General features: G+C 50.4%; 1 protein-coding gene and 1 non-coding gene across 6 annotated transcripts; both read left to right on the forward strand.

Moving 5' to 3' along the window:
• Nucleotides 1–732: 732 nt before the first annotated feature.
• On the forward strand, nt 733–27,992 carry UBAP2L (ubiquitin associated protein 2 like). 5 transcript variants are annotated; one of them, XM_027742399.2, is made up of 28 exons: nt 733–970; nt 1,519–1,596; nt 2,720–2,830; nt 5,283–5,451; nt 5,747–5,842; nt 6,560–6,605; nt 6,874–6,986; nt 8,571–8,630; nt 11,944–11,996; nt 13,472–13,557; nt 14,007–14,178; nt 15,075–15,276; nt 16,505–16,782; nt 17,062–17,234; nt 17,833–18,022; nt 18,617–18,671; nt 19,095–19,269; nt 19,465–19,537; nt 20,203–20,398; nt 20,486–20,574; nt 21,203–21,256; nt 21,869–21,950; nt 23,113–23,330; nt 23,419–23,524; nt 25,868–25,935; nt 26,228–26,425; nt 26,882–26,932; nt 27,389–27,992. In XM_027742399.2, exons 1-28 carry the CDS (start codon nt 881–883, stop codon nt 27,482–27,484), a joined length of 3,378 nt encoding a protein of 1,125 aa, XP_027598200.1. In that variant the 5' UTR covers nt 733–880; the 3' UTR covers nt 27,485–27,992. The 5 variants fall into 5 exon arrangements, with proteins under 5 accessions (XP_027598200.1, XP_039241886.1, XP_027598205.1 ...); XM_039385952.1 differs by having other exon boundaries at nt 26,897–26,932; XM_027742404.2 differs by lacking the exon at nt 8,571–8,630 and having other exon boundaries at nt 734–970.
• LOC113999222 lies at nt 21,635–21,769 on the forward strand. The gene has a single exon (XR_003544782.1). It is a non-coding gene; the product is annotated as a small nucleolar RNA SNORA58 (small nucleolar RNA).

The raw sequence follows: 27,992 nt of genomic DNA on the forward strand, positions 1-27,992 counted from the left end.
GGCAGTTCTGCAAGGGCAGGTTTTCTTTAAAAAAAAAAATTCCATAGGCCTGTAGCACCACTTGTTCCTGGAGTGTTTTTGCTTCCCCTGCCCTACTTTGAAGGCAAGAAAGGAGAAGGGGAAGTAGTTGAAGTGTCTGAGGCTCTGAGATGCTCTGTTCTCCAAGTGAAGTTTATTTGGTGCTTTCTTCAAGCATTCCTGCTCCATTTGATGGCCACAGACTCACCATGAGCTCATGGCAAATCCGTGCTCGCTCACACATGTGTTTCAACAGCAAGTCATTAAACCCTTTGCCCCAAGTCCGGGAAATGGCTTCAAACTGAAGGAGGGTTGATCTAGATTAGCGAAGGAAGAGGTTTTTTTACAATGAGGGTGGTGAGACCCTGGCACAGGTTGCCCAGAGAAGCTGTGGCTGCCCCATCCCTGTAAGTGTCCGAGGCCAGGCTGGACGGGGCTCGGAGCAATCTGGGCTAGTGGAACACGTCCCTGCCCATGGCAGGAGGTGGGACTGGATGAGCTTTAAGGTGCCTTTCAACCCAAACCGCTCTGACTCTGTGAGTCTACTTCTTGCTCCCATGTGGATGCAGGAAATGTTTCATTTGGAACAACCTGCCATGGAATTGGCAGAGAAACCTCGAGAAGTGCAAGTGGCTGTTTTGTGCTGGGAGCACATGGTGATGGTAACCTGGCCTGCCATGGTTTTAGGGAAGTGGTGGGGGGAGGGTGGGGGCCTGCAACGGGTGTTCTGGCTGTGTTGCCCGTACGATTGTTCAGTCCTGGTGCTGCCTTTTGGTTTTGGTTTCTAACAGTCTGTTCTCTCTTCTCCCCGACCCACCACAGAGTTCTACCTTGTAAATACTGTTATTTGTATATACTGTAAATGATGACATCGGTGGGCACTAACCGAACCCGGGGGAACTGGGAGCAGACACAGACACAGAGCCAGATGCAGCACAAGCAGCGGCCGCAGGTAAGGGCAGTGTCCATGGAAACCAGGTAGCTTAGAGGTGGAGACCTGGCTCTCCTGCTTGGCCTGGTGCTAATGGGCAGTTCTTCTTTGCCTAAGAACTGCCAGAGCCAGGTTAATTGGGCAGCCACTGACGCTGGTGTTTGTGTCAGTGTCTCCGAGTGGGACCCGACGCTGAGATTTGGTTTTGTTTCCGTCTGACTGTTCCCTCCTCACTTTAGTGAATGCAAGTGGCTGAGAAGCTGCCTGCAGTGGGTCTTGGTGTTCTGGTGATGGTAAGGTTTGCCCCAAAACAGAAGTGGTTCAGGTGGCTGCTGCTCCCCTGGTGTCATAAGGCCAACCAGCAGTACTTCCCTTTCTTTCAGACTCCCCTTGTTCCTTTTTCATCTCACTTTCCCCCTGGACCTGTCCTTTTCTGACCCTTGTTTGCACCTTTTCTTTACCATACTGATTCCTTTCCAGAGATCTCAGGGAAGTAGAATGGCCTTTGGAGGACAGTTTGGAAATGGGCTGCTCTGACCATGCTCTCTCTATCCATCTGATTTCTTTAGGCCACTGCGGAACAGATTCGACTGGCACAGATGATTTCGGACCACAACGATGCTGACTTTGAGGAGAAGGTGAAACAAGTGAGTGTGGAAAGTGAAGATGAACCCTGACGGGGAGGCAAGATCAATACTGGAAGGACTGTGAATGCTGAGGGGGTGGGAGGGACACATCTGGCTGCTTCCTGAATTTCCTTGGACTGGTTTCACAGACTTGTGTCATAGAATGATTTGGGTCAGAAAGGACCTTTGTGCCATAGGGACACCTTCCACTCGACCAGATTGTTCCAAGCCCTCTGCAACCTGGCCTTGAACACTTCCCGGGATGGGGCAGCCACAGCTTCTCTGGGCAACCTGTGCCAGGGCCTCACCACCCTCCCAGGGAAGAATTCCTTCCCAATATCCAACCTACCTTTGGCAGTGGGAAGCCATTTCCCCTTGGTTCTGTCACTCCGGACCCTTGTCTAAAGTCCGTCTCCAACTCTCTTGGAGCCCCTTTCAGCACTGGAAGGGGCTCCAAGGTTTCCCTGGAACCTTCTCTTCTCCAGCCTGAACACCCATGGCTCTCCCAGCCTGTGTCCAGAGCAGAGGGGCTCCAGCCCTCGGAGCACCTCTGTGGCCTCCTCTGGTCCTGCCCCAGCAGCTCCACATCCTTCCTGTGCTGGGGAGCCCCAGAGCTGGAGGCAGCACCCAGGTGGGGTCTTACCTGAGCAAAGCAGAGGGGTAGAATCCCCCCCTTCACGTACTGCCCACGCTGTGGGGATGAGCCCGGTCCAGTGTTGGCTTTCTGGGCTCCCAGTGCACATTGCCAGGTCATGTTAACCCACATCTCCTCCTCCTCCTCCTCTGGGCTGCTCTCCATCCATTCTTCCCCAGCTTGTGTTTGTGCTTGGGGTTGCCCCGATGCAGGAGCAGCACCTTTTGCCTTGCTGAATTTCCGGTTTGTTCCCACAGGTGACAGTGTTGTACTGAGAAAAGGGGGTTATAGGTTGGGTCATGGTGAAACAGTGGTAACTTTCACACCCTCAGTTACTCCTCATTGAGGGACACAGTTAAGCTGAGAAGGCTGGGGAGACTTACAAGCCCTGATTTTTTTTTTTTTAAGGATTTCTGGTTTGGGATTCAACTTGCCTCCTGAGAGACCCATAGACATTTTGGTGCCATCTTAGTTTGGAACATGTTGACTGTGGTGTTGTCTTCTTTACAGCTGATTGACATCACAGGCAAGAACCAGGACGAGTGTGTGATTGCTCTGCATGACTGCAACGGGGATGTCAACAGAGCCATCAATGTGCTGCTGGAGGGCAATCCAGACACGGTAGGATTGGGGCCTGTAAATCTGGTGAGGCCTAGCTCAGTGTCACTGCACATTTGCAGGTGAGGCATCCTGTAATGTCAAGATAAGGAGAGCCACGACTGACTAGTTCCACAGGAGCATGCAAGGCGTGACTGTGACCTGACTGCTGAACGCTGCTCTCCGTGGCCTTGCACAGACTGTGAGCTTAGCCCTAGGCTCAAAGGAATAGAGGGGGAAATGCAATAAGTCATTTCCTTCCTATTCATTTTGAATCCGAGCAGTTTGACAACAGTGCAGTGGCATCTGTACGTGCTTTCACACCACTGAGTGTGAAGGAACGTACCTTTTCCCTATCAGGGCTGTGTGACCTGTGTTGAAAGGCAGGTATGTGTCAGGTCCTTTCTGTCAGAGTAACATAGTTTTTTTGTCTCTGCCCCTAAACACTTCTCAGCAATGTCCTGACTGGTTTGTGTGCTGCTGACCATGCCACGGTTTTGAGGGTCTTTTCGCGGTTTGTTTTCTGTGGAATCGGGCTTGGCTGCTGTCCTTCACACAGGTGCCTCTCTCAAGCAAGCCGAGGTCAGCTCCGAGAACAAGTGAGCGCTTGTTTAAGAGGAACCTTCTGCCTGTATGTGGGGCGTCATTCCTTCTGTGGTATAGATGGCAGATTTGCAAGTTCTCTTACAGCCCAGAAAAAAGCCTATGAGTATCAGATCCTCCCAAACTGCCACTGATCACAGGTATCCTCCTGGCACCCTGGTTTGGCTGGAGCCGACTCAACTCCTTGTAGAGTTGAGGCTCTGAATATCACTTCTCAATATTATCTATTAGCTCATTTTTTTCCCCTGTGATGAACCCTTGGGGACAGGTGAGTGAGCTGGATGCCTCAGACTATGTTATGTGTATCACAGCTGCTTCCCAGTGTCAGGTGCTCTGCTTTGGCACCAGCCAAGTTCCATACAGTGCACGTACCCATTCCTCCTTGTCTTTAGAGAGCCCTTGCCATTGACAACTGATCAAAAGATCTATTAGAAAAGCTTTTTAGAGAGGGAAATAATATGGATGTGCATTGCTGAGGCATAGTTCTGCCATGATTGTATTTTTCTCCAGATCTCTTGTAACCCGTGACTTCTAGTCAGAGAACAAACCTCTGCCATCACAGCGATTTAATTTCCTAGAGAAACGCATTGCTCAGGATAGCAGCATCCAGGACAGGGTTCAGCACCCGGCGTTGTGGAGCAGCACTTCCTTTATGGGAGCAGCTGAGAGGCCCAGCAGCACAAGGTGTGCAGGGCAGGGTGTGGAGAGGCAGGCAGGGAGCAGGTGGAGAAAGCCCTAGGCTGCCACTGGTCCAGCCCTGTGGCCCTGCAGCTGCCACATCGCTGAGCACAGGCAGCCCCTGCGCTGCCATTGGTCAAGTGTCTTGGAGCTGCTTCTGGCCTGAATTCAGCTTGTGCAGCAATCCTGGAAAGGGAATTTTTGGAGAGAAAACAGCCCTGCTAATTGCTTGGGTGCACTGGTGCTGATGAGGACAGCTTGCCTGCTGAGCTAGTTACTGGTAATGTATTTGAAACAGTAAAGGAGCAGACGTTACCTTAGAATTGGATTAGGTTCGGTTTAAATTACAGTATGCCAAGTAAACATTTCCCAAGTAAACATTTTTGTAAGTTTTCTTTAGAGCAAGATACCTATGGAGAGAGACTTTGGGAGCCTTGGGTTTGATGGCAGTTTGTGCCACTATGTTGTTGGGTGTTTTGTCGTTGTCCCTGCATGCTGCCATCCAAAACCAGCTGTTGACTTGCCTGCCAGTTGTGTTTTCAGGTGATTGTCAATGACTTGTGACTATTTTTAATTGTTTCACCAGCATGCAGCATCGGTTTAAGAGTATGAAACTGCTGCAGACTGTCATAAAATAAATGAGTGCAGGCCCATGGTAGTGAGCTGGAGGCACGCTTAACTTTTTACAGTTGAACTTGAGATGAGTTGAATTCTGTGATGCTTCTCTCCCATCTGAGCTGCTGTTTCGGGAGGGGTTTTGTTAATCACTCTGCATGTGAGAGAAGAACTTACTCCAAAACGTTGACTGCAGAGCACTATGGAACATTTACCTGGGTTATTCTGAGAGCTCTTGGTCATCTGTGTGAAATGGCAGGGTTTTTTCCCCTAAACAAGGTAAATTTATCCATGCTTTCAGCTCTGGAAATATCATGCCCTCTCTACTGAAGAATTTTAGTGCAGAAATAGAAAAAGTTGTCTCCTGTTACTTCAAACTGCATGCCAGTCAGCTGTGAAAAAACTTTCCTTGAAGGAAGAAGCTATGCTGTGTGTAGACTCCTCAAATAAAAAATTGGTCTGGAAACCATTTCTTCAGAGACTCTTGTTATATACTCTGTAGCATGTTTAAATCTCTGTGTATTTGCATCTTGCATTGATAAAGCTATGATTAATTTCTTTCCCCTCTGCAAACCTTCAGCATTCCTGGGAAATGGTCGGGAAGAAGAAGGGTGTCTCAGGACAGAAGGAGAGTGGACAGACAGAGCCCAGTGAAGAAAGCAAAGAAAACCGGGAGCGGGAGCGGGATTTCAGCAGACGACGTGGCGGGCCACCCAGGCGGGGGCGAGGTGCCAGCCGTGGAAGAGAGTGTATGGACCTGCCCTTTCATAACCCCCAAAACTCTCCCACTGAAGCACTTAGTGCTGTGTAACAGCTGTCTGTAAAGCTTCTCAAGCAGGCACATCTGTGAGGAAAACCATTCGTGTGTGTGTGTGTGGATCTGATGCGTTCTCACTACCATCAGATTAAATCAAAAGTTCTGGGAGCCTGTGGTGACGTGGTCCCCTGTACAGCCACTGCACTTTGGGGTTTGAGGTCTGGTCTTGTACCCCCACTAAAGGAGAATGAGTCTTGAAATTGTCTTTGCATTGTTTTGTCTTTCAGTTCGGGGCCAGGAGAATGGACTAGACGGTGGGAAGAGTGGAGGATCTTCTGGAAGAGGCACAGAAAGAGGGAGACGGGGACGTGGCCGAGGCCGAGGTACACATGGGGTTTGGGGTCCGAGGGGGTGGGAGGAGAAGAATGGCAGCAGTGTATCTATCTCCCATGAGGTTCCAAAGCCTCTTTTATGGGAGGAATTGCCAAACTGAAAATACACGCTTTAATTTTCCTGTCCTTGTGCTTATCGGTAGTGTTTACATGTTGCTTCCCCATCCTAAGCATGCTAGAAACATCACCTAGTTCTTGCATCCCATCTGTGGAGTTAGAACAAAAATTGAGCTTTGTTACAGAGGCGGGAAGTTAAAAAACCCAAGATGACTATTTGGCAGGTGGGTCAATGGCTTGTTAGCAACAGAACCTGCATCCTTGTTCTTACATGTGTGTCTGAGCACCATCACTGGCTTGAGCTTTAAATACTTGGTGCAGAAATTTAATTTTTCCACAAAATCTGCTGCTCAGAAATTGTTGCTGAGGTCACACCCTGCAAAAATCAGAACCTGGGATTCAGTACTTATGGTTTGTGCCAGCTGGAAACCTTATCTGAGCCTGGAATCATGCATTGCTAATCATGCTACCAGCCAGCTGAGGTCATTCCCATCTGTCTAAAGACGTTGCTGGAAATCCCATCAACTCAGGAAGGTCCTCTCCACTTCCATATTCTGGGCATCAGAACTCTATATGTTGTTCGAGTGTTTCTTTTTCCAGTGACATAGAGCCAAGAGATGCTCAGAAGTGCCTATGTCTGTGTATTTACAGGTGGCTCTGGACGGCGAGGGGGAAGATTTTCTGCCCAAGGCATGGGGTAAGTTTCACTGGCACAAACCACAGCAAAGATAAGTCTGTGCATGAATAGTACTGTTTGTGTCAGTCATTTGTGTTCCCATTTTTTTTTTTTTTTTGTTAATAAGGCCCAAACTGCATCATGCTAACTTAGATTTGGGGGTGGCTAGCATAGCTGAAGCATCCCTGTGCTGAAAGAACTGCCTTGTGAGACTCTGAATAACATCCGTTGCTTTCAAAATGTTTAGCCAAAGAGAGAGTGAACATTTCCGTCTTTGTATTTCTTATAGAACTTTCAACCCTGCTGACTATGCTGAGCCAGCCAGCACAGATGAGAACTATGGGAATAGCAACAACAACACGTGGAACAACACTGGGAGCTTTGAGCCGGACGATGGCACAAGTAAGTGTCAAACGCACATGTGCTGGTTTGTGTTGAGAGGGTGAGTGGATTTTGCATACATCCAGTTGCACTGAGGAGGTTCTGGGCAGGTCTTAGGCTCAGGGATGGAGGAATGGGTTGTTAGTTCAGAGACGAATTTCAGTGACCCTAATTCTTTGCACCTTTGCACATGTTTTGATGATTGCCCTGGAAATGGGGAGCTGGATGATTGCTGTGGGGTGCACGACAGAGGCACAGGAACATTCACCTCTGTTTTCCAGTAGAAACCATGCTACTGTTTGGAAAAGGGGTTTTTTTATAAACTGTAGTGTATTAAACAGGTCCAAGTTCTCCTGATGTTAGGTGCATCCTCCAGAGAATATTACTTGGAGTCAAATGTCTTGCTCTTGATTTTGGTACTAGGAACATTCTCTCTTTCATGGTCACCTTGCTCAAACTGCAGTGGGGCGAGACTTTGTTACAGAAACAAGATGAAAGGAATCTGACCTCCTTCCCTTTTTTGAAGCCAGCATGTGTTCGGTGGATGGTTCTGAACACCTAGCTGCCCCTGCACGTTCTCCTGCATTGGAAAACTGGTGCCCTGGGATTTGTTTCACATACACGCAGTATCGTGAGATACAGCAAACTCAGATTTTGCAGTGTGAGAATGGGGCAGTTGCAGGGGACAGTCCTTGACCATAAGTAGCCTGTTTGTGGAGTGAGTTTCAGAGTGGTTTGGTTGGCTTTTTTATGGAGCAGTCTTGCCCCACTATGAAGTCAAACTGTTTTTCCACAATTTCTGAGTATTCAAGTAAATACCACATACTTGGGTGTAAGAAGCATTCACACCTATGTTGATGGTGCTTTTGGCCACCTCTGTATTGCTCGCATTAGCTGAAAAACTGATAGCTTTGGAAGGAGAGAATTAAAGTCCTGTAAACTGGGATACCTTTTACTGAACATTGTTAGTGTCAGGGAGGGGGTGGGAGCTTGTTTGTGTGTATTTTGGTGGGTTTTGTTTGGGTTTTGTTTTTTTTGTTTGTTTGGATTTTTTTCACAAAACAGAGCTGTGGAAGGGGGAAAAAATAAGCCTGTGAGCAGATTGAGTGATCATCTTGGCAGTTGAAAAAGGGTTTTAAATACCGGAGGGAATAGTGTGGGCATGTGTTGAGGGCAGTGGGTACACTTGGCTCCGCAGGAAAAGGGATGGGAGTGGACAAGCTCTATATGCTGGAAGTTTAACTGACTAGTGGGAACAGGCTTCTGTGTGGATGGTTTTCTTTTCTTCTGTGTTGGTGTTTTGCGGAATTGTGGAACAAAGTGGATTAGAGTGTGGTTGGGGGGAATTGAAGATTTTTCTGACAGAACAAGTTGAATTTGCTCTAGTACTGCAAAGCAGCTGTAAAGTTTATCGTGCAACACCTCTGGTCACCTGTGTTGTGCATGGTCATTTTTTTCCAGTTTAGTAGCCACAGGCATCTCTTTAAATTAACAATATCCACAGGTACGATGTGACTGGTGTATGTGGGGGCAATGAAACTCACCTTCACTTCTTTAAGTCAAAATTTCACTGGTTGTCTTTCTTTTCTTTTTGTTTTGTTTCAGGACTTGATTTCATTGGGGGTGAGGGGTCAAATTATCCCCGAAAATTTGACACTGCTCCTGGTACGATACATCCAGGTGCACTAACTGCCCCGGATACCTTTACTTTACAGCTTTTTAAAAAAACCCTGAAATATCTGTGGATATGTAATTCTCTCTCTCAGTTTGTTCATTTTAATGAATACTTGACATTTGTTCTGACTGTGCTTTTACTAATGCTGACACCTTGAATATAAATTGGGAGAGGCTAACCCCAACTCCAAATTTTAGCTTCAGCCACTGCTTCTTGGTGCCCAGAGCAGCTCCGTGTCCACAGTGCTGGTGACAGAGCATCCCACCCGAGGGCAGGAGGCTTGAGGCAGCTCAGTTGTATTCCCTTTGTCTTGCATCCTGAAAAGCTGTGACTTGCTGTCACCCCCATGCCATTCCTGCAGCCTCCCTGCTGTTCCTGCTCAGGGCCACAACTGCTGCAAGCGGAATGGGTCTGGTTAAACTCTCTCCGTGCTTTGCCTCTGCTCACAGCCACCGCTGGGTGAGCAGTGCCCAGTGGCTGCTCTGGCATGTTCCTGCTGCCCAGCTGCTTCTCCTCGCCTCCCTGCAGTTGAAGATGATGGCGGATTTTGAGGTGACAGGGGTGCTTGATGTTAAAGCTACTCAGTGCCTGGCCACTTTATTTTCTGTTCTTGCACCTTTATGCCTTATGAAGCCAAGAGACACCCATGAGATGATCCAGTTTGCTGAATCCCATTGGTGTCCATAACAAGGCCAACATCATGTTTGACTGTCTCCTCTATCTAACCTGAGGTCTTGAGACTAAAGAACCTTCCAGAGGAGTTTGCCACTTGACTCTTGAAGGTCAGGGCAGGAGGAGGAGTGTTGAGGCTGAGGAGTCTCTTTAGCAGGGGCCCAACTGGCAGGCAGACAGTGTCTCTTGGTTCTCACCTCAGGATTAATCTTTAACTTCCACGAGCAGCACAAGGCCATCTGCTCCAGAGCTGCCATTGTGGTTTTGCTGCCCTTTGGCTTTGTTTGGATTTACATTCCTCTGAGGTGCAGACTGGGGGCCTTTGAGTCTGTTGCCCTTCCAGGCTGAGGCAACAGGCCTGTATCCAGTTCCTGAGAGGCAGCAGACTGCCTGATGGGCTGTGGGAGGAGCAAGCTGGATGCTCATCTCCCAGTTTAAAATGAAGAGACTGTGTTTGAGGAGGGATGTGGACATCTTGGAGACACAATGGGATTTTTTTTTCCTTCACCACAGTCATATTGGCACATGTTGTTGGCTTAATTGTATTTTTTCCTCTCTTCCTGGTTTGAGGACCTTCAAGACCAGCAGCTCTTTGAAGGGCTTTCTGAAAGCAGAGAGGAGGGCTCGCTGTTCAGAAGACAACCTTTCTGAAATGGTGTTAGAAGGGTCAGAGTATTGCTTGTGTTGCAGTTCTCCTCTTCGGAAGAGCTCGATGGAGAGCAATACGCTTGGTTTCTTTAAAAAAAACTTCCCACTCTGTGCTGGCTGGGTGCTTTCTGGAGCATTCCTGGTCAATGCCTGGTTGTACATGGCAGTTCTTTGTTTTTCTATCTACCCCTTTGTATGCAGGGAGCACAAGCTGTGCTGAGTTGGTGTCCAGTACTGGAGTAGACTTGCTGGGAAAGCCCCGTCAATGGCTGCTCTTCATCTGCAGGGTTTCCTTCTACTTTTTGTGTTGCTTTGCTTTTCTTCTCAGTTTCCCCAAACAAGCAATACTTAAGAACCCTATGCTGTGCTCCTGCATGCACAAAATCTTCTTGGTGCAACTCTGTTGGCTTCCTGCTCTGTTGGCTACCTGCAGGTACATCCAGCTCCCTATTCCACCTCTCGGGTAAGGTTTGAGCTGGAAGGATCTTTCTGATCCATTAAAATCTGGACAGCAACCTTCCTGCTACTGCTGTAGCAGGAGGGCACAGAAAATCTGAGAAAGGGGGGAATCTGGGTTTTTAAACCCCAGATGTGTTTTGCATTGACTGTGTTGAACTCCTGATGCTTCTGGCTGGGAAGGAAGGGGTAGACTAGCGTGCCCTGAGATTCCTGGCACTCTGGGAAGTCATGTTTTATTAGTATCTCTATTTCAAACTTGAATATAAAAGAAAATAAATCCTGGAAGGCTTCTTGAATTGGCTCAACTTGTCAAGCAAAACAAAACAACAATGAAAAAATAATAATTCACTGATAAATACTTATTTCTTGCACTAAATTCCCCACTTCTAGACAGGCAGTCATTTAAATATGCAGTTAAAGTGTGTCCTGCAGAAGAATCCACAATGGTCTTCCCCGCATGCTATGTTTTATGCTCTAAAAGGCTTTCAGCCTATAAAAAGGCTGATGCCAACTTGTTCCGTCCCTGTAAGTGTCTCCAAGATTAACCCTGTTGGCCCTGTCATGTTTTGTTGATCTGGTTTGCGTGGACTGGAAACCAGCTGTGCAAAACAGGACTGGCTTTATGCTCTGAGGTTTTTGCAGATGTGAAATCTCCTGCTCTCCTCCCAAACCAAATTTCAGTTGTTAAATGGATTCAGAAGTTGCCACATAATGTTTGAAGTACAGAAGTTAAACTCTGTGATGGAAGCGAGGGTCAGAACAAGTTGAAGATGCAGTCAGGGAAAACTCTTTTTATTTTCTGGTAAATCTTACTTGCTTAAACTGTTCTGCGGATTGTGGCTGAGGTCTCCAGCTTTTCTCCCCAGTGCTTTGAGCATATCTCTGCAACTGGTCACAGAAAATGCAGGAATTGCTCAGTCCCTCAGATTTTCCCTTCTGAATCCCATTTGCATGTGCACAGGAGGTCCTGGTGCACTGAGGCTTCAAGACTTTTTTTTGGCTGGGGAGAGAAGATGAATCACGGGAATGCTCAGTTGTCCCTAGGTTTTATAGGAATGTAAGGTTTACCTGGGTGGTGAGATCCTGTGCCAGAGCTGGCAGGAAACCTGTGAGGGAGGTGCTCTGTCCAAGCTGCTGGGGTAACACTGACTGCTCCCAGGTGCACAAAGCTGTAGCTACTGCAGTACAAGGGGAAGTCAGGAAAATGGCACAAGGAGGCTGGGGATGGTGCTGGAGCTTCCTTGCTAAGCTCAGCTCCCCTGTTGGGTGTTGGGAGGTGTGTGTTGCCCTATCTGCCAGCCCAGCAGTCCCTCTCTTTCAGCTCAGCCTGGGGCAGCAAGGCAGAGGTGACCCTGTCATGGTACCTTGCCCAGGAAGCGTGGGTTGGGGTCTACTGCTTTAACTTGCTTGGTTGGCAAATAGAAATCCTCCTGGCTACCTGCAAAGCTCCCCAGTGCTTCTCCAGCTCTTGGAGGCAGAGCTTTGATGAATGCATAACTTCTGTACCTGTTGTTGTCCTTGTAGGTGCGTGGAGGGCAGCCACAGAAGAATGGGGCACGGAGGACTGGAATGAAGATGTAGGTACTCTCCAAACCCTTCTCCTCCGTGCATCTGCCAGCAGGCTGCTGTCCTGTCTGTACACAGAGCTCTAGGGGAGCTCAAAGCTCATCCTCCCCCAGACTATGGGCAGAACCCCAGTCAGGCTCCCAGTTCCAGGAGCTATGAGGAATAAGTAATCATCACAGCTTCAAAAAGATATGTGTAGTAGAGCTTGTCATAGGAGCCCAGGACAGAAGGGGATCTCCTAGGACCTTGAGGGTGGTCCTCTCATTTCCTGTAACTGTATGATGGAATTCTTCCAAAAACTGGCCTGACTCCACGCAGGACTCTTGCTCCGTCCCTCCAGTGGAGTGGCAGTTGGGGAAGGTTTGCCTTTGATCTCACCATGTGCCATGGAGGAGGCAGCAGTAGTTTCCTGCATGTCATGTGCCTCTGCTTGTCCTTGTGACTTGGATGGAACAGAAGCTTTTGACTTTCTGACTTGCTCTTTGGCGTGCCTTGCCACCTTTCATTCTCTACTTGATGTCTCCTTCAGGGGAGAATGGATGCTGTCAGCACCAGCTTTTAATGCCTCTATATCAGTTTCTTCTGAAGTGGGCTTCAGTCCCTCTCCAAATCAAGGGAGGACTTCTGTTATTGCAGATGGGAGCAGGGTTGAGCTTTTTTAGTATGATTGTTACTTTTGCATGCTCATTTTGGCTCAACCAACAGACTGGGCAAGGAGGGGAAGTGTTTGCTTTCTAGGCACTCTCTGAGGGAAGTGCTCCTGCTGTGTTTGGAGACAGGAGCAGTTTCTCTTTGTTCAGTCAGGTCTCTGCTAGAAGGGAGCCTTTGAGAGCCCTTCTTGCCTTCAGTGTGTATGAGATGCCCCCAGGGGTTCCGGGTTTAGTTTTTTAACTCTGGCGCTTTAGTTTCTGGTGGTTTCTCAGCCTGGAATAGAAGCTGTTCATGTTCAGGATATGTTCCAGGCTAAATCACAGGTGGTCACTAGCCTTCCTCTTCACCCATTCTTGAGCAATGTTATTTTCCCTTCCATAGTTGAAGTAGATCTGTTGGTCAGATCATCCAAGTGAGCCTGGATCATTGGAAGCTTAAGTGGGGGTCCAAAGTTTCTTCCTTTGGCTTCTGTACCAGTGCTTGCACCTATCTGTGCAGGGAGTTTGGCAGATCCTCGCTGCGTGCCATCGACTCAGAGCACCAGCCCAGGGCCCCAGGAACCCCAGTGGGTTTGTGGACTGTGGGAAATTTGTGGAAGTATTTTAGGTTTTTTTTTTTCACTGGCAGGTGATTTGTGCACTTGCCCGAGAAAAAAACAAATAAAAGCTGATTCTGATGGGAAGCAAATGCTAGGGAAGTTTAAGTCTAAACACTTGAATTTCTTGAGGTTTTTCTCTAACCTTTTGTCTCAAACATTCCTGTGCTTTATGTCACAGGCACTGTTCCAAGGCACTGTTCTCACTTTTGAATTCTTTTTCCCTTTTTTATCTTCCAGCTATCGGAGACAAAGATCTTCACTGCCTCCAACGTGTCTTCAGTGCCTCTGCCTGCTGAGAATGTGACAATCACAGCTGGACAAAGGTGAGTGCCCATGGCGATGCCATTTACCTGGGAAAAGTGGCACACAAGTCCTGGAGCAATTTCCCTTCTTTGACTAAACCTTGCCAGCTAGCTAAAATGCAGCAGCTCTGAACGAGATGAGGTGGATTTAAATGGAGAAGTTGAGTTAGTAATTTCTGGGTCCTAATCTTGGATTAGAGTTTTCCTAGGCTCTGCTGATGGTTCTTCAGGTTTGGGGGCATTTTGCTGTGTTAAATTAATGAAAAACATGATTTGAAATCAAAGGCTATGCAGGGTCTTGCTTCATCTCCCTCTCTCCTTTTGAGGTTGCTACTGGCAGTTTTCAGTTAATGTTCTGAAGGTTCCTTCAATTTGTGAAGTTAAAGGTGTGAGGCTGGAGGGGGAATTCTGCTGTAATGGAAGCGGAAGCTCATGGTAACCTTATTGAGTTATCCTCTTTCTCTTCGCAGGATCGATCTTGCAGTCCTGCTAGGAAAGACACCGTCTTCTATGGAGAACGAGTCAACGAACCTGGAGTCATCCCAGACTCCTTCTCTGGCCCAGCCACTGGTGTTCAGCAATTCCAAGCAGACTGCTCTGCCCCAGCCTGCCTCTGGAAACTCCTTCTCTCACCACAGCATGGTAAGGAAATGCTGGTCTCTGCCAGCGGAGATTTGATGGGGGTTGCTCATTCCCTGACATTCTCTGTCTGTTTGGGTAATGTGGGAAATGCAGTCCTGACACCTGCTTGCTGCTTGAGACTGGCAGAGCCAGATAATTTGCCAGTCTGCTTCAAATGCAGAGGCCTGAAGTTCATTGCTCAACTTGAAATAATTGGGATAATTCCCCCCCTGTTGCCCTTGTCTGATTTGCAACACATTTGCAACACATGCTTCTTTCCTGCTCAGAGGAAAGGAAAAACTCTTACAGTCCAGGGCTTGCAATTTCAACAATTTGAGAAGTGGAAGTGGTTGGGAACTGGTGTTGGATGGAACTGGGGGATGGAATGCTGGCCTCTAGTGGCAGGAGAGGGAAGGAGGCATTGAGTCAAGAGTCAGAGATGTGCAGGGACCTGGGCGGATGTTGCTTTGTGTAACTTAAGCAAAAAGAAATAAAAATTGTGCACTTACTGGTGAGGTAGTTGAGGAAGGATTTTCAAAACCACCTTAACATAGAGCCGAGATCTCCAGGTGTTTCTTTTTTAGTGCAACTGAATGCATGAGAATAATTGAGTACATTTTTAAGATTCTGTCTGTTAGCTTTCTTTGTAACCCTCTATGGCTGTACCATGCTATGAGTTGGGTGAGAGATGATCATGCCTGCACTCACACATGATGGAAGGCTGGGAGAGAAGCATGAGCCCTCTTTGCCAGCAGTGTGTGTGCTTTTGGAGCTCAGGAGTGTTAAGCTGAGGCACCCAGTGAGAAGCAGCGGGGTACAGTGCATTCAGGTTTATGTTAAGAGATGTACCTGTCCTCTGAGCCAAGTTCCAAGCCATGGGAGATGTTGACTTTGTTATCTCCTTGCTGAAATTGCAGGTGAGCATGCTGGGGAAAGGGTTTGGAGATGTCGGGGAGGCCAAAGGCAGCAGTACCACAGGGTCTCAGTTTCTGGAGCAGTTCAAGACAGCCCAGGCGTTGGCTCAGCTGGCAGCTCAGCACACCCAGCCTGCTGGGAGCACCACTGCTGCTTCCTGGGACATGGGATCCACCACGCAGACCTCGTCTCTGGTGCAGTACGGTAAGGAAAAGGAAAAGCAGCATGGCCCCCCTAGAGTGGGGAGAGTGTGTTCCCCCCGGGAACTGCAGAGGCAGCAGGGGAAGGGACTCAGCAGAGGAGGAGATCGCAAGTTTGCAGCCAAGCCAGCTGAGCTGGAGAAATGAATAGAACGGTGGGAGCAAGCTTGTGAGACCAAAATACAGTAGTGCATGTGAGTCTCTCCCTGTTCCTTTTATACTTGGAGCAGTTGAATCCATCATTCCAGCATGCTTCAAGGCCAGGGATCTGGCATTCCTGAGCCTCTCACAGTGTGCAGAACTACCTCCTAAGGTAAAGTTGTACCGGAAAAAGGCCTGAAAGGGCACTTCTGGAGAATAGGTCCTGAATACCAACACTTGTCAGTCTCCTCTCCCTGCTGACCTGATGTTACCTTCTAAGGGAATTCGACTTGCTGTTAAATGCCAAAAAGTAACTCTACCTCTGGGCTGGCCTGAGGGAATAAATAGGGATTGAGAGGCTCTTTTCAGATAAGGTGCAGAGCTCTGCTGTGGTCGAGTGCTAGTGCCATTTCCTTCAGCTTGTGCTTGTTGCAGGGAAATGGCTCTGGTTCAAATCTAAGCTGAAGAAAAATCGAGCCCTGTCCTAGTGACAGTGAGTGTTGACAGCTTCTGATCTTCTCAGACAAGAAGCCACAGAGGAGAGTTGGAGAGAATAGAAGCTGTTTTTTAATAAGCTGTGTAAAGGCTTAGCGGAAGGGGGAAGGTGGTGCAAAGACCTGAGGGTGGCAGCCCTGAGCAGTGATGTTGCTTGGAGATACCCAGTCCCTGCAGGGGAAGGAGCAGGCAATGGAATACTGGAATGCTGGTAGAAACCGGGAGGGGGGAGGAGGGGGGAGGAAGCGGCATCAGGCTGGTGCAGTGTCTCCACACAAGGGACTCTGGAGTTCAGCTTTTCTTGGAGAATGGAGGACTTCTGCCACGCAAGCTGATTTTGTCCTGTAGAGATGGTGGAAGGAGCCGAGGGGAGAAGAGCGGAGCTGAGGGGAGAAGAGCTTAAAAAGGCTTGGCAGTGGTGGTGGTGAGAGCACAAGGCTGGGAGTGGAGATGCTGGGGATCTCTGCTCTCTGATTTTAACAGGCTCCAGGATGACTCATAGTAGGAAACAAATTTATTTTTCTTGTTAAGTGTCAGAACTTGATTCAGTTTTAAGGCAACATACCCTGCTAACTCACCTCTGTCTCATCCCATAGATCTCAAGAACCCAACAGATTCTTCCGTGCATAGTCCCTTCACTAAGCGACAGGCCTTCACGTCAACCTCGACCATGATAGAAGTGTTTATGCAGGAGAAACAGCCTGTGGTGACGACCTCCACAACCACACCGGCACCCCCATCCTCTCCGCTGCCCAGCAAAACCAATCCTGTGCCCCAGATGTCCCCAGGGTCCTCGGATAACCAGTCCTCAAGTCCCCAGCCAGCACAGCAGAAGCTGAAGCAGCAGAAGAAAAAAGCATCATTAACATCAAAGGTGCGGATTGATGGTGGGGAAGGAGGTGTCAGATTGTGTTAGAGCTACAGAAGCATCCGTTTGGGCTGGTGAGGGAAGGTCTGGGGTTGCCGTTCCTGCTGTTAGCATGGGGTGTTTGTGGGGGTGATGGAGTTACACGCCAGCCTGGGTTGAACGGTGTAATTCAGAGGCTGCAAGCCTGTAACTGCCATTGTGTGCTGGGAAACATGGGCACTAAAAGCAGTTCTCTGTGCTGATCCCAGGGAATGACTGGGCCGTTCTGTTGTTCCTCCCTTGCAGATTCCTGCACTTGCGGTGGAAATGCCTGGCTCGGCGGATATCTCAGGGCTAAACCTGCAGTTTGGGGCGTTGCAGTTTGGTTCGGAGCCTGTTCTCGCTGAGTACGAGTCGACGCCCACAACCAGTGCTGCCGTTAGCCAGTCTCAGAGCAGCCTGTACACCAGCACGGCCAGGTGAGCGCCAGGAACCGTTAATCCAAGCAGGCAGCTTTGGAAGGTCGCTGATCCCATGGACTTGAGTTGTGCTGCATACTAGTAGACCCTTTCTGACTGTGCTATGGTCACAAAGGGGGGACAGTGTATGCAACAGCAAAGCGTAAGTTGCCAGCAGACTCATCGGGCAGCTCTGTGGCTGTTTCGGCCTGCGGCACTTGGACAGAAAGCGGAGTTATCCTGCTGCCCTTCAACTGTGTTGCTGGAAACACAGAAGGGGAATCCCCAGCGCAACTGCTCTGTGTCCCTGGTGAACGGATTGAGTGCTTTGTCCTGCTTTTTGCCTGGCAAACTAGGACACAGCGGGATAGGTGTATCTACGGCGCCTTGCCAAAGCGATGTGTCTCTGTCTTCTCTTGGGCTGACCCTCAGTAGCTGGCCAGTCTCTTAAGTGCTAGGCAGTGTGTGAGGCAGGGCTGTGGCTGGGTGCCAGCATCCTCCCGTGGTTGGGCTACCCCTGCTCTCTGGGCGCGTTTCTTGGCTCGGCTGCTTCATGCGGTGCCTTTATGCTGATGCTTGGTGCTCTTTATCTTGGATATTTTTTCTCCCCCCTTTGTAGTGAATCTTCATCCACGATTTCATCCAATCAAAGCCAGGAGTCTGGTTACCAGAGCGGCACAATACAGACAGCAACATTTACCTCCCAGAACAGCGCTCAGGGACCACTGTATGAACAGAGATCCACCCAGACGAGGCGATACCCAAATTCCATCTCCTCCTCGCCCCAAAAAGATCTGACCCAGGCTAAGGTAAGAGAACAGCTTTTATCACCTGTTGTGCTGAGTGAGCCTTGTGTGTGAAGCAGTGTCTCAGGGGAAGCTGAGTGGTTTATCAAGTGGTTCTCCAACCTCACTGTGCGGCTCATGAGCTCTCGTGAGAGCTCTCATCTGGCTGCTCCCAGAGCCCTCAGCTGTGCTACGTACCTGGGACTGGTGTCAAGTAGATTGCAAGGTGTGTGTTGTGTCTCACGCAGTTACCCTGCTAGAGAGGGGCGTGCTGGCAAAGGATTTAATTTCCTCTTAAAGATTTGGTTCTTGCATGCTGCCCACCAGTTCAGTAACATCAGGTTTGGCTAATGAACATGGGTTGAGGAGGTTGAGGTGGTCTTTACTAGCAGCAGCAGAGAAACTTCTCACACTAATTTCTCAAATATACACGTGGGGGTCGTGCTGTCATGGGGCTAGTTGACCTTGGAACTGACCCCAGCACAGTCTGGTGACATGTGTTGGTAGCAGGACCTTTTCTTAACTGAGGAGGGAGTGTGGGAGGGAGCTGACACGAGCTCTGCCTCTGGAAATGCACAGCTGTGATGCCCAGTACTCCTTTTTTCTCTTCTTTCTCAGAATGGTTTCAGTTCTGTACAGCCCACGCCGTTACAAACCACACAGGCCGTTGAAGGTAAGTGTCTGCCAGCACAGCAGGTGACCTGTGTCTCTTGTGCTGCTCATGTTCTCTGCTTCAGATGAGAAGCTTTATCTGTGCTAATAGCAGGTCCTTTCCCTGCTGGACTAATTGCTGCCATTTAGATTATTTGCTTGCCTTGGAACATTGAGCTTTCTGTTGATGGATCCATGAGATCCTTGATGAGTCACCAATGACAATAATTTATTCTGCTTTTTTTGTAGAAGACATCTGTAGGTCTTGAAGCTCTTTGTAGAGCCAATGGCAGTGTAAAATGAGACATAGAACACAATCACAAGTGTGTAACTGGTTGGCAGCAGTGAGGGAATCCCCAGATCTCCTGACTCCTTTGGCTGAGCATTTGCTGGTCCCTCTGGAAGTTGCCAGTAGCTGCCCCTAACCCAAAGCTTTTCTTTTCAGGTGCTACAGGCCCCGCAGTGAAATCCGATTCCCCCTCTGCTCCCAGTATCACACCTCTCAGTGATGGGGTGTCTGCGTCGTCCTTGCTGACAACAGCCAGCCAACACTCGACAGCTCTGAGCAGCCTGAGCCACAGCGAGGAGCTCCCCAGTACAACCACTGCCCAGCTCAGCAGGTGAGGAGCGTCGGGGGTGGATTTCTGGAGAAGCATAACTAGAAGCAGAAATCCATACTAGACATCAGAGACCGTCTCGTGCAGTGAGGAAGACTGAGATGACCCATCCCATCTGAGTAGATGGGGAATGGGATAGTGCCTCTAATAGTGACTCTCTCACCTTGGTTTGACAACCTTTTATTTCTCCTCCCGCAGTGCGTTGCCCACCCAGCAGAACAGTCTGTCCTCATCCACATCCTCTGGGCGAACATCAACTTCAACTCTCCTGGTGAGTCTGAGTGTGGTCTCGTGCTCTGTGCCCCGTTCCCACTTGGCTTGGCCAGGTTCTCTGGGGTGCCTGACCTTGGGGCTGTGGTTGTGACAGAACCTGCCAGGCTGCTGGCTGTCCTGCTGGAGTTTGGGTGCTGTGTGGAGAGAGGACGGGGGGTTATGTCAGAACACTGTCTGTGCACCTGTGGCTTGAGGCTGTTGACCCCCTGCTTGTCTCTGGCTGAGCAGTGGCTCTTTTGGGCCTATAGCAGCCCTTGAAAGCGCTACAGAGTCGCAGCCACATCAGAGCAAACTGGTAGCTGATGCAGTGCTGCCAAATGTCTCTGCTGCTGGAGCTCTCATAGTATGGAGTCCCTGGGTATCGGCTTCTGCAGCAGAATAAATCTCCCTGCCACAAATGTGGTGTCTTGCCCTGCTCCCCCCAGCAGAGAGATGTTGGGGCACGGCCCACAGGAGAGGCTTGAAAACATTAGGGGTCGGCTGCTGTCAGGACTTTGGACTTAAGCCAGGTGCAAAGCAGGTTTCCTTGTAGCCTGCAGCAGTTCCCTGCAGGAACACCCAGGTGCAGACACAGCGTGTGTTTTGCGTAGGCAGTGTCCTGTGGTACCTGTGCACTCTGCTCCACCTGCCTGGTCCCCTGACTCTCCTCCCTTCCTTCCCTAGCACACGAGTGTGGAGAGTGAAGCGAGCCTCCATTCTTCTGCTAGCACTTTCTCCACCTCCTCCAGCACGGTGTCGGCCGCGCCGCCGGTGGTCAGTGTTTCATCCAGCCTCAGCAGCGTCAGCAGCCTGGGCCTCAGCCTCAGCAGCAACTCCACGGTGACGGCCTCCACTCGAAGCTCTGTCGCAACAACATCAGGTACTTTCCTGGGTCCTGCTGTACAGGAGCTAAGAGAGTGAGTTTCTGCTGTTTGCTTTACTGTGGGACTTTCTCTTCCTTTGTCAGGAAAAGCCCCTCCTAATCTCCCTCCTGGAGTCCCACCGTTGTTGCCTAATCCATACATCATGGCTCCAGGGTTGCTACATGCCTATCCAGTGAGTAGAACAATTGCTTTATGGTAATGTCATGCCACCAGATCCCTCCCAGCTCCCTCTGCAGCAGGGAGGGATGCAGGATAGTGGGGAGACCAAAAACTGACATAGCTCGGTGGGGCTGCCTTGGACAGGTGGGGTTTGAACCTCCTGCTTTCCATGAAATCCACGTGCCTGTGGGTGTAAATGTCTGTCCTCGTGACCCCAGAGCAGAGTCTCTGTACCTATTCTCAGCAGCCTCCCCAGCCTTTGGGGAGCAGCAGCCCTTGGCAGAGCATGGTGCATGGGAGCATGGAGCTGTGTTAGAAACATGCTGTGACAAAGGGCAAACACAGTCAGGGCAAGGGTGGTGACTCCCACGAAGTCTAGGGGTGTGTCACAGCCCTCTCCTGAAGTTGAGGACAGATTTTGAGGAAAAACTGCTCAGGGGCTGTGTGGTCTGGAGCACTGTCCTTTGAGCAGCTCACAGGAACCCCCAGCAGCATCAGCCTGCATAGGGAGTGGCTGCCTGCACCTGGGGGGTCATGGGCTGCTGACCAGCTGCTTTTGGCTTTATCTCATGTTTATCTAAATGTTTAATCTAAAATTAGATAAGTGTCTTTATCTAGTCCATCTGCTGCTCTTTTTCTAGCCACAGGTGTACGGATACGATGACTTGCAAATGCTCCAGACGAGATTCCCATTGGTGAGTAGTGCAGAGTGACAGGGACACACCACTTCTGCTGGCTCTGAGTGCTGTGGGGTTATAGACAGGTCAGGCTGTGGGTAGTCCCAAAGAGCTGGAAAAATGGGGTGCTGGATGGCTGCACCTCTCTGTGACAGCCGTCAGAGTTAGTCAGTTGCTCCTTGACACGTGGGAATTTGGGTGCATGAGTTACTCATCAGCAGTATCTCTTGTGGGGCCAGGAAGCATGAGAACTACAGCAGCAGGGCTGTTGTAGAGATTCACCTCTGATCCTTGACTTAGGCAGTGACTAAATACTTCTTAGAATGGGCTTTACTTAGTGATAGGACGTGTCCATTTTCTTTTGAAGCAGAGGGGAAAGTCCAGGCAGTTTAAAGACTGCATACCAGTAGACCTTATCTGGTTCTTCTAATAGCCAGATCAGGGGGACGGTGCATGCTACAAAAACCTGGGGCTGCTGTAGGTCATGATCAGCCTGGATGTGGCTGGTTGAACTGTGGTACCCTGACATATCTTGCAGCTGCAGGACAGAAATTCCTCTATCCCAAAAGATACTGCTTTGCACCTTTAGACAGAGCTGATAAAATATCTCCATTTGTTTTTAATCATCAGGATTACTACAGCATCCCATTCCCCACGCCCACCACCCCGCTGACTGGAAGAGATGGCAGCCTGAGCAGCAATCCGTACTCTGGTAGGGAAAAAGTCTGCTCTAAATCCCATTCCATCAGGGTTTGTGCTGCTGCTGCTGGTGTCCTGTGCCTTTGTCTGCTGGAGCTACATCTGCGCCAGCCTCCTGCACTGCCTTTGGTTCGGAGCATGTCTCGCAGCTAAATTCTTGTCTTGTCCTTGGACATCTGGTTTTGTCAAGGCCTGTTACAGGGAAGAGGTGGGCGGGTAGGAGTTAGTGTGGCAGTTGGAAAGGGAGTGAGGGAGGGCTGAAAGATTCAGCAAGGAGTACAGCTGGGGAACCGCTTTCCAGGTGGTGGTGAGGCCAGCACTCAAGCACTGCGAGTGAAAATACAAAGAAGCACAAAATATGGAGAAATTAAGTTTTTTATCTATGGGACAGTCTTATCAAGAAAACCAGCGGGACATTTGGGACCTGTCAAACTTGAACCAAGCACTCAGCGGGTGCCTGACCGCTCACTGACCTTGGTAGATGCGTTTATGCACTGCCAACCTGCAGTGGGCAGTAACTGTGCTGAGTTTTCACATGCTTTAGGAATTGTTGCACTTTGAGGTTTGCTATTTTTCCAGCACTGATTCTCCCTGGCTTCAGCAGGAGCCAGTTTGTGTGGAAGTGCTTTTGCCCAGCTGAGGCTTAAATGCCAAGCTTGGAGTGTGGCCCCATGTGAGCTCTGAACTGGAGAGTTTTTGCGTAGAAGAACCAAGCGGGTGCTCATGAAGAGCAGCACAGGGAGCTTCCCCCAGCCCTGCAGCCAAGCCCTCCACAGCCCAGGCAGGGAACTGGGTTGTGTTCAGTCCTGCTGCTGGTGCACAGAGAGGGAGGAAGGAGAGCTGTAGCACCAGGCTCTGCTGCACAGGCAGCCAATAGCAGGTTTATCCAGTGCTGGATTGTGGGCTGACGTCAGGCAGTGCAGCACAGTAGCTGGGCTACTGTGGGCTTCCCTTCCCCCCGGTAGTCTTCTCAGGGCCAAGGAGTAATTAACAGCTTTGCCTTATCAGTGTGCAAAGGTCTGAGGGCTTGTGAGGGCAGCAGACTTTTGCAGTGGCAGGAGGGGGGGAACTGATTCAAGTAGCTGTTTATCAAAAGGCTGGGTCAGCTTTGGGCTGAGCTGGAACAGGCCAGGATCTGGCACTTGTGTTCTTCACTCTCACCTCCTCTATTTCAGGTGACTTAACAAAATTTGGCCGAGGTGATGCCTCTTCTCCTGCTCCTGCAACAACTCTGGCACAGCCTCAGCAGAGCCAGACCCAGACCCATCACACCACGCAGCAGACGTTCCTGAACCCGGCGCTGCCTCCTGGCTACAGTTACACCAGTCTGCCGTACTACACAGGGGTACCAGGGCTCCCAAGCACCTTCCAGTATGGGCCCGCCGTGTTCCCTGTGAGTTTCCTGGAGGCAAGGTGTGGGATTTGGGCAGGGGGGTGGCACAGCAAAGCCTCTCCTCACTCTGCTCCTCTCTGTTCTGTAGGTTGCTCCTACCTCTTCCAAGCAGCATGGTGTGAATGTCAGCGTCAACGCATCAGCGACCCCTTTCCAACAGCCCAGTGGCTACGGCTCTCATGGGTACAGCACTGGTAAGAGACCTGTTGGAGCACCTTCCGCAGTAGCAGGGCTTGTTCCCAGTCTCCCTGGCTGTGCTGGGGACTGCTGTCTTCCGGCAGTAAGGGAGGAGAATGCCTGGGGTGCCACTCTCATGTCATTCAATTATCCCTGGAAAGGCCCAGGATTGTTCTGCATCCACATCTGGAGCGGTTTTGGGAGATACAGAGCACTTCATGCCCTCCTCTGTGCCCCACAGTTGAGTGGCTGGGGCCTTGAACCCCTGTCAGAAGCTGAATTGTTTGGTTTTATTTGATTTGTTGGTTTTTTTAACTGCCTCTCTGTGATCAATAGAACAGCAATTATTCTGGATTTGAATTCATTTCCCACCAGTTTGGCAGACACTTTCTAGGGAGGTATCCTTGTGGTGGTTTGAAACTACCACGAATCTAATTTTTAAGTTCAAGCCCCCCTCCCACAGTTTGCCCCTGTGAGAGGGTTTAGTGATGGTATGGACTTGATATCTTTTTCACCTCATGTGGAGAGTTTCCAGACAAAACACAACCATTCGTTATTGGGGGAAGGGGAAAATATTTACAAAGGTTTATTTACACCCACATATATATTACATTAAATTAAATTTCTCCTTTTCTTCAATAAAAGTCCAAGAAGAAAAGAGAAAAGTCTTTCTGTCACTCCTCAGGCCACAGTTCCTTAATTTCATTTTTTTGTGGCACTGGTTAGTGTCCTTCATTTTCCTGAGGCAGCAGATTTAAGTATGGCAGTCAGGATTTTTGTTCTTACTTTGTGGAAATTCCAACCCCGAGCCCGAGCCTTCGGGGGATTTCCTTGTAGATCTTCACTCCTCTTGGGTTAGAACATTGAAGGCAGCTTTCAGTTCAGTCTTACCAAAGCTCTTCTGCTCTCTCTCGGCTCGCCAGCGTGATAGAAGCAGCAGCAGCAGCAGAGGGCACGGCCACCTCCTCCGCATTCCGTCCTGGCTCAGCTCTCAGGACGACTCCGGGTTTTTTAGCTCCTTTCTCTCTCTCTCTCGCTGCTGCTGCATTTCGGGACTCCCTAAGGGTTTGGAAGTCCACCCCTCCTCTTCAGGAAGTCTCTGGGTTTTGGGAAAGTAATACAGTCTTACCCCAAACCAGCTCTGTTGAGTTTTCCTCTGTTTTGTTGCCGGCTCTCCCTCCTGCAGGAACATCTCTGCGTCTTTCAGCCGGCTTCACGTTATCTCGCTGCTACTGGCTATCTTTTTGGCTTTTAGCCATCGCTGTCTCTGTTCAGGACTGCTCCGCTGCTGCTTTTCAATGTCTTCTGCTGCTGCTGACAGTAAGGAAACTCTTCCAGCTCTTGATTACGGGACCCGGTCCAGCTTTGACACTATACCGGGTCTCCCGTAGCCTCAGCTGGGGGCCCTTGGCCCCCAGAGGGGCTCACTGGCCCCCTGCGTCCTCCTGCATCAGATCATGGCTACCTACCTTCTAAACTATCTTCACCACCTTCTCTTCCGTTTCTGTGGGCATGTAATTTCCGTAGGGCGCACGTGGACTATCGATTGGTCCAGTATTATCAGTGGGGCAAACCATTACTACCTCAGAGAAAAGGTGGTTTTTCAAACCACCACAATCCTTGATTCAAAGATGCAGGAAGGTTGTGAACCTGCCGCCTGTCTTGGTACTGGTTTCACTGGTTGGCCTCCGGCTGACTTACACAGGGGTGCATTTGGGTCCCTCTTCCAGCCTTTAAATTCCCCTTGTCCTTCTTTTCACTACATTAGAGCCCTTCAAGATACTGTTTTCTCTTTGTGAAGGTCCTTCAGCTTTGTACCAGGTCATCTTGTGCTGAGCCCTTCAAACCTCCTTGATTTCAGCCCTTTTTCTGCACCTTAAATGGTCACTGAGTTCTCCTCTGGGCCACCCTGTTTTACAGACAGCCCTGTGCAGGTTGTGTTGGCAGTCACTGCACCAACTATCCCAGCCCACAGCCGAGTTGCCTTTACGTGCAATTGCCTGTTATACACATGAGGAGCTCTCAGGCTGTTCTTGCTGCCGTGTTCCATGCTGGGGGTTTGTTTCCGTGTCTCTGTGCTGCATTCCCCAGCTCTCCTCAGAGCTGCTGTTTTCTGTGTGTTTCTCTGTGTGTTTTTCCAGCCCCTCGCTTGCTTTCTGGACTCGTGTCCAGAGCAGAAGAACTTAAATTTGTATGGGCGCTTTGCTCATGGCCATGCCAGGACCCTGCTCCCCAGGCGGATCTGTCTTTAGACCTCCCCTGGCCACCAGAGCTCTCCACCAGGTGCTGCTGGTTGTCAGCAGCTCCTGCTGAAACGGTGGCTGCTGCCTAACGCTCTCCTGCCTCTCCCTCCTCTGCAGGTGTATCCGTGACATCCAGTAATACAGGCGTGCCGGACATCTCGGGCTCTGTCTACTCCAAAACTCAGGTTAGTGTCTGTGAGTGCTCCCTGCGTGGCTCCGGAGGGGAACTGAGCTCTGAGACAGCCTCCCTGTGCAATAAAGGTCTCTTCCCCTTGGATTGGTCAGCCAGGGAGAAGGGAGATGCTTGACCTTCCCCAGTTTAGAGCAATTCTAAGCCCAGAAAGAGCCATAGGAAGAGACTCTATCCATTCTCTGCATCGCACACTGACTCTGGGCCCACGACGTGTAGAGCTGGGGAGGGGCACGCTGCCAACCTGGCTCCCAGCCCTTACTCCACTGTTGGCATCCCCTCCTCAGCAATCCTTCGAGAAGCAGGGATTTCACACTGGAACCCCGGCAGCCTCCTTCAACCTGCCTTCGGCACTGGGCAGTGGTGGACCCATCAACCCTGCGACGGCGGCGGCGTATCCCCCCACCCCCTTCATGCACATCCTGACCCCGCATCAGCAGCCGCACTCGCAGATCCTCCACCACCACCTGCAGCAGGACGGGCAGGTGAGCGATGCCCCCGGCGCTCCAGCCCCTCGCTGGGGTATCTCCTAGGGCTCTTCCTCCCCCTCCAGCCTCTGCCCCTTCCCCCCCCTCCATGTCCTGCAGCGGACGCACGCAGTGACACACGCGGTGACACACACGCACACTCACACCTGCACATACACACAGAGAGGTGAGAGGATGAGGTGAGGACACACCCGGGGTGTGCTCTGCTGGGGGGGTACTTGGCACAACCCCCCATGCTGCCAGGCTGCACTAGGAATGGCCAGGTAGTGCCCCCTCACGCAGACACACCCGGGGCGTCCCGATCTCCCCCGTCCTCAGAGGGGAGCCCCACAGGCCAAGCAGCAAAGGGGTCACTTGCCACAGCCACGACCCTGCCGGAGCTTTCAGGTCTAACCGTGGATTTCTACTGTCATAGTTTGTCCCTTTATTTTACATATCCTGGTACTGCAACAGCTTCCATATTTGCAGATGATACTGTGCTGCCAACGCCAGCAGGAAGATCAGGTAATGAACTCTCTGATAATGCATTGCACTTGCCCTGGGGTCTCCCCCTGCCCCTAAGGCTGCCCAGGCTCAAGTAGCCTCTTCCTTCTCCCCCGTGGCCGCACAAGGTGAGGACAGAGGCCCTCAGTCGGTACGTGCACACACACACACCCACGTGCAGACACACACGTTCCTGCGCTGACCCTTCCCCGCTCCCTGCTGCCCCTGGCCCTGTGTGCTGCTGCCCTGGAGGAAGGCATGGAGCAGAGGGAGGGTGCTGGGGCTGCCGGGGCACAAACAAGACAGCCCCCGTGCCCCAGCACTGGGAGCTCGGCTGGGCGGAGGCGGAGCAGCGGACGCCGAGGAGCCGCCGTGGCCGCAGTGCCTGGCAGGGCTGAGGCATCGTCCTGCAGAGTGGGCTGGGGCCGGTTCCCCCCCACACTCACCACCCGCTTCTCCTTCTGCCCCTTCCTGCAGAGCGGCTCCGGGCAGCGCAGCCAAGGCAGCTCCATCCCCCAGAAATCCCAGGCCAACAAATCCGCCTACAACAGCTACAGCTGGGGTGCCAACTGAGGCCGGGCCCCCCCCACCACCACTTTGCTTCCGGAAGAGAATCCCAGCTACCCCGATGATGCCGAAGGATCCCAGGGAGGAGAGAGCCCTGTGGTGGGGAGCGCCCAGGCCCCCAACCCCGGCAGGGCCCTGCAGGGCAGGCCGCAGGCGCCTCTGCGTTGTCTGTCTTCAGCCACTTTCCTGTTGTATGTAATATAGAATTTGTATTTTTTCTTTTTTTTTTTTCCTTTTTTTTTCTCTCTGCATTCAGATCTGAACCGTTTGCCGTAGGGGCCTTTTTTGGTTTTTACTCCTTTCTGTCCCCTCTCCCCTCCTGCTGCCCCAGAACCTCTCAGATCCAAAGGAGTGGAAGCTGCGAGTCGCCTACAGCAAACCCCCTTATTATTAGGAATAAGACCAGTAATTGATATGAGCAGCATTGTAAGATTAATTAGTTGAAGTGTTTTTTTTGTACCGTGTTCTAAATTTAATGGATAAATGTGTCTTGTATATAAAAACAAAAACCCCA

This window comes from Pipra filicauda, unplaced genomic scaffold, assembly GCF_003945595.2.
Source record: "Pipra filicauda isolate LSUMZ 115617 unplaced genomic scaffold, ASM394559v2 scaffold453_size531900_pilon, whole genome shotgun sequence".
NCBI lineage: Eukaryota > Metazoa > Chordata > Aves > Passeriformes > Pipridae > Pipra > Pipra filicauda.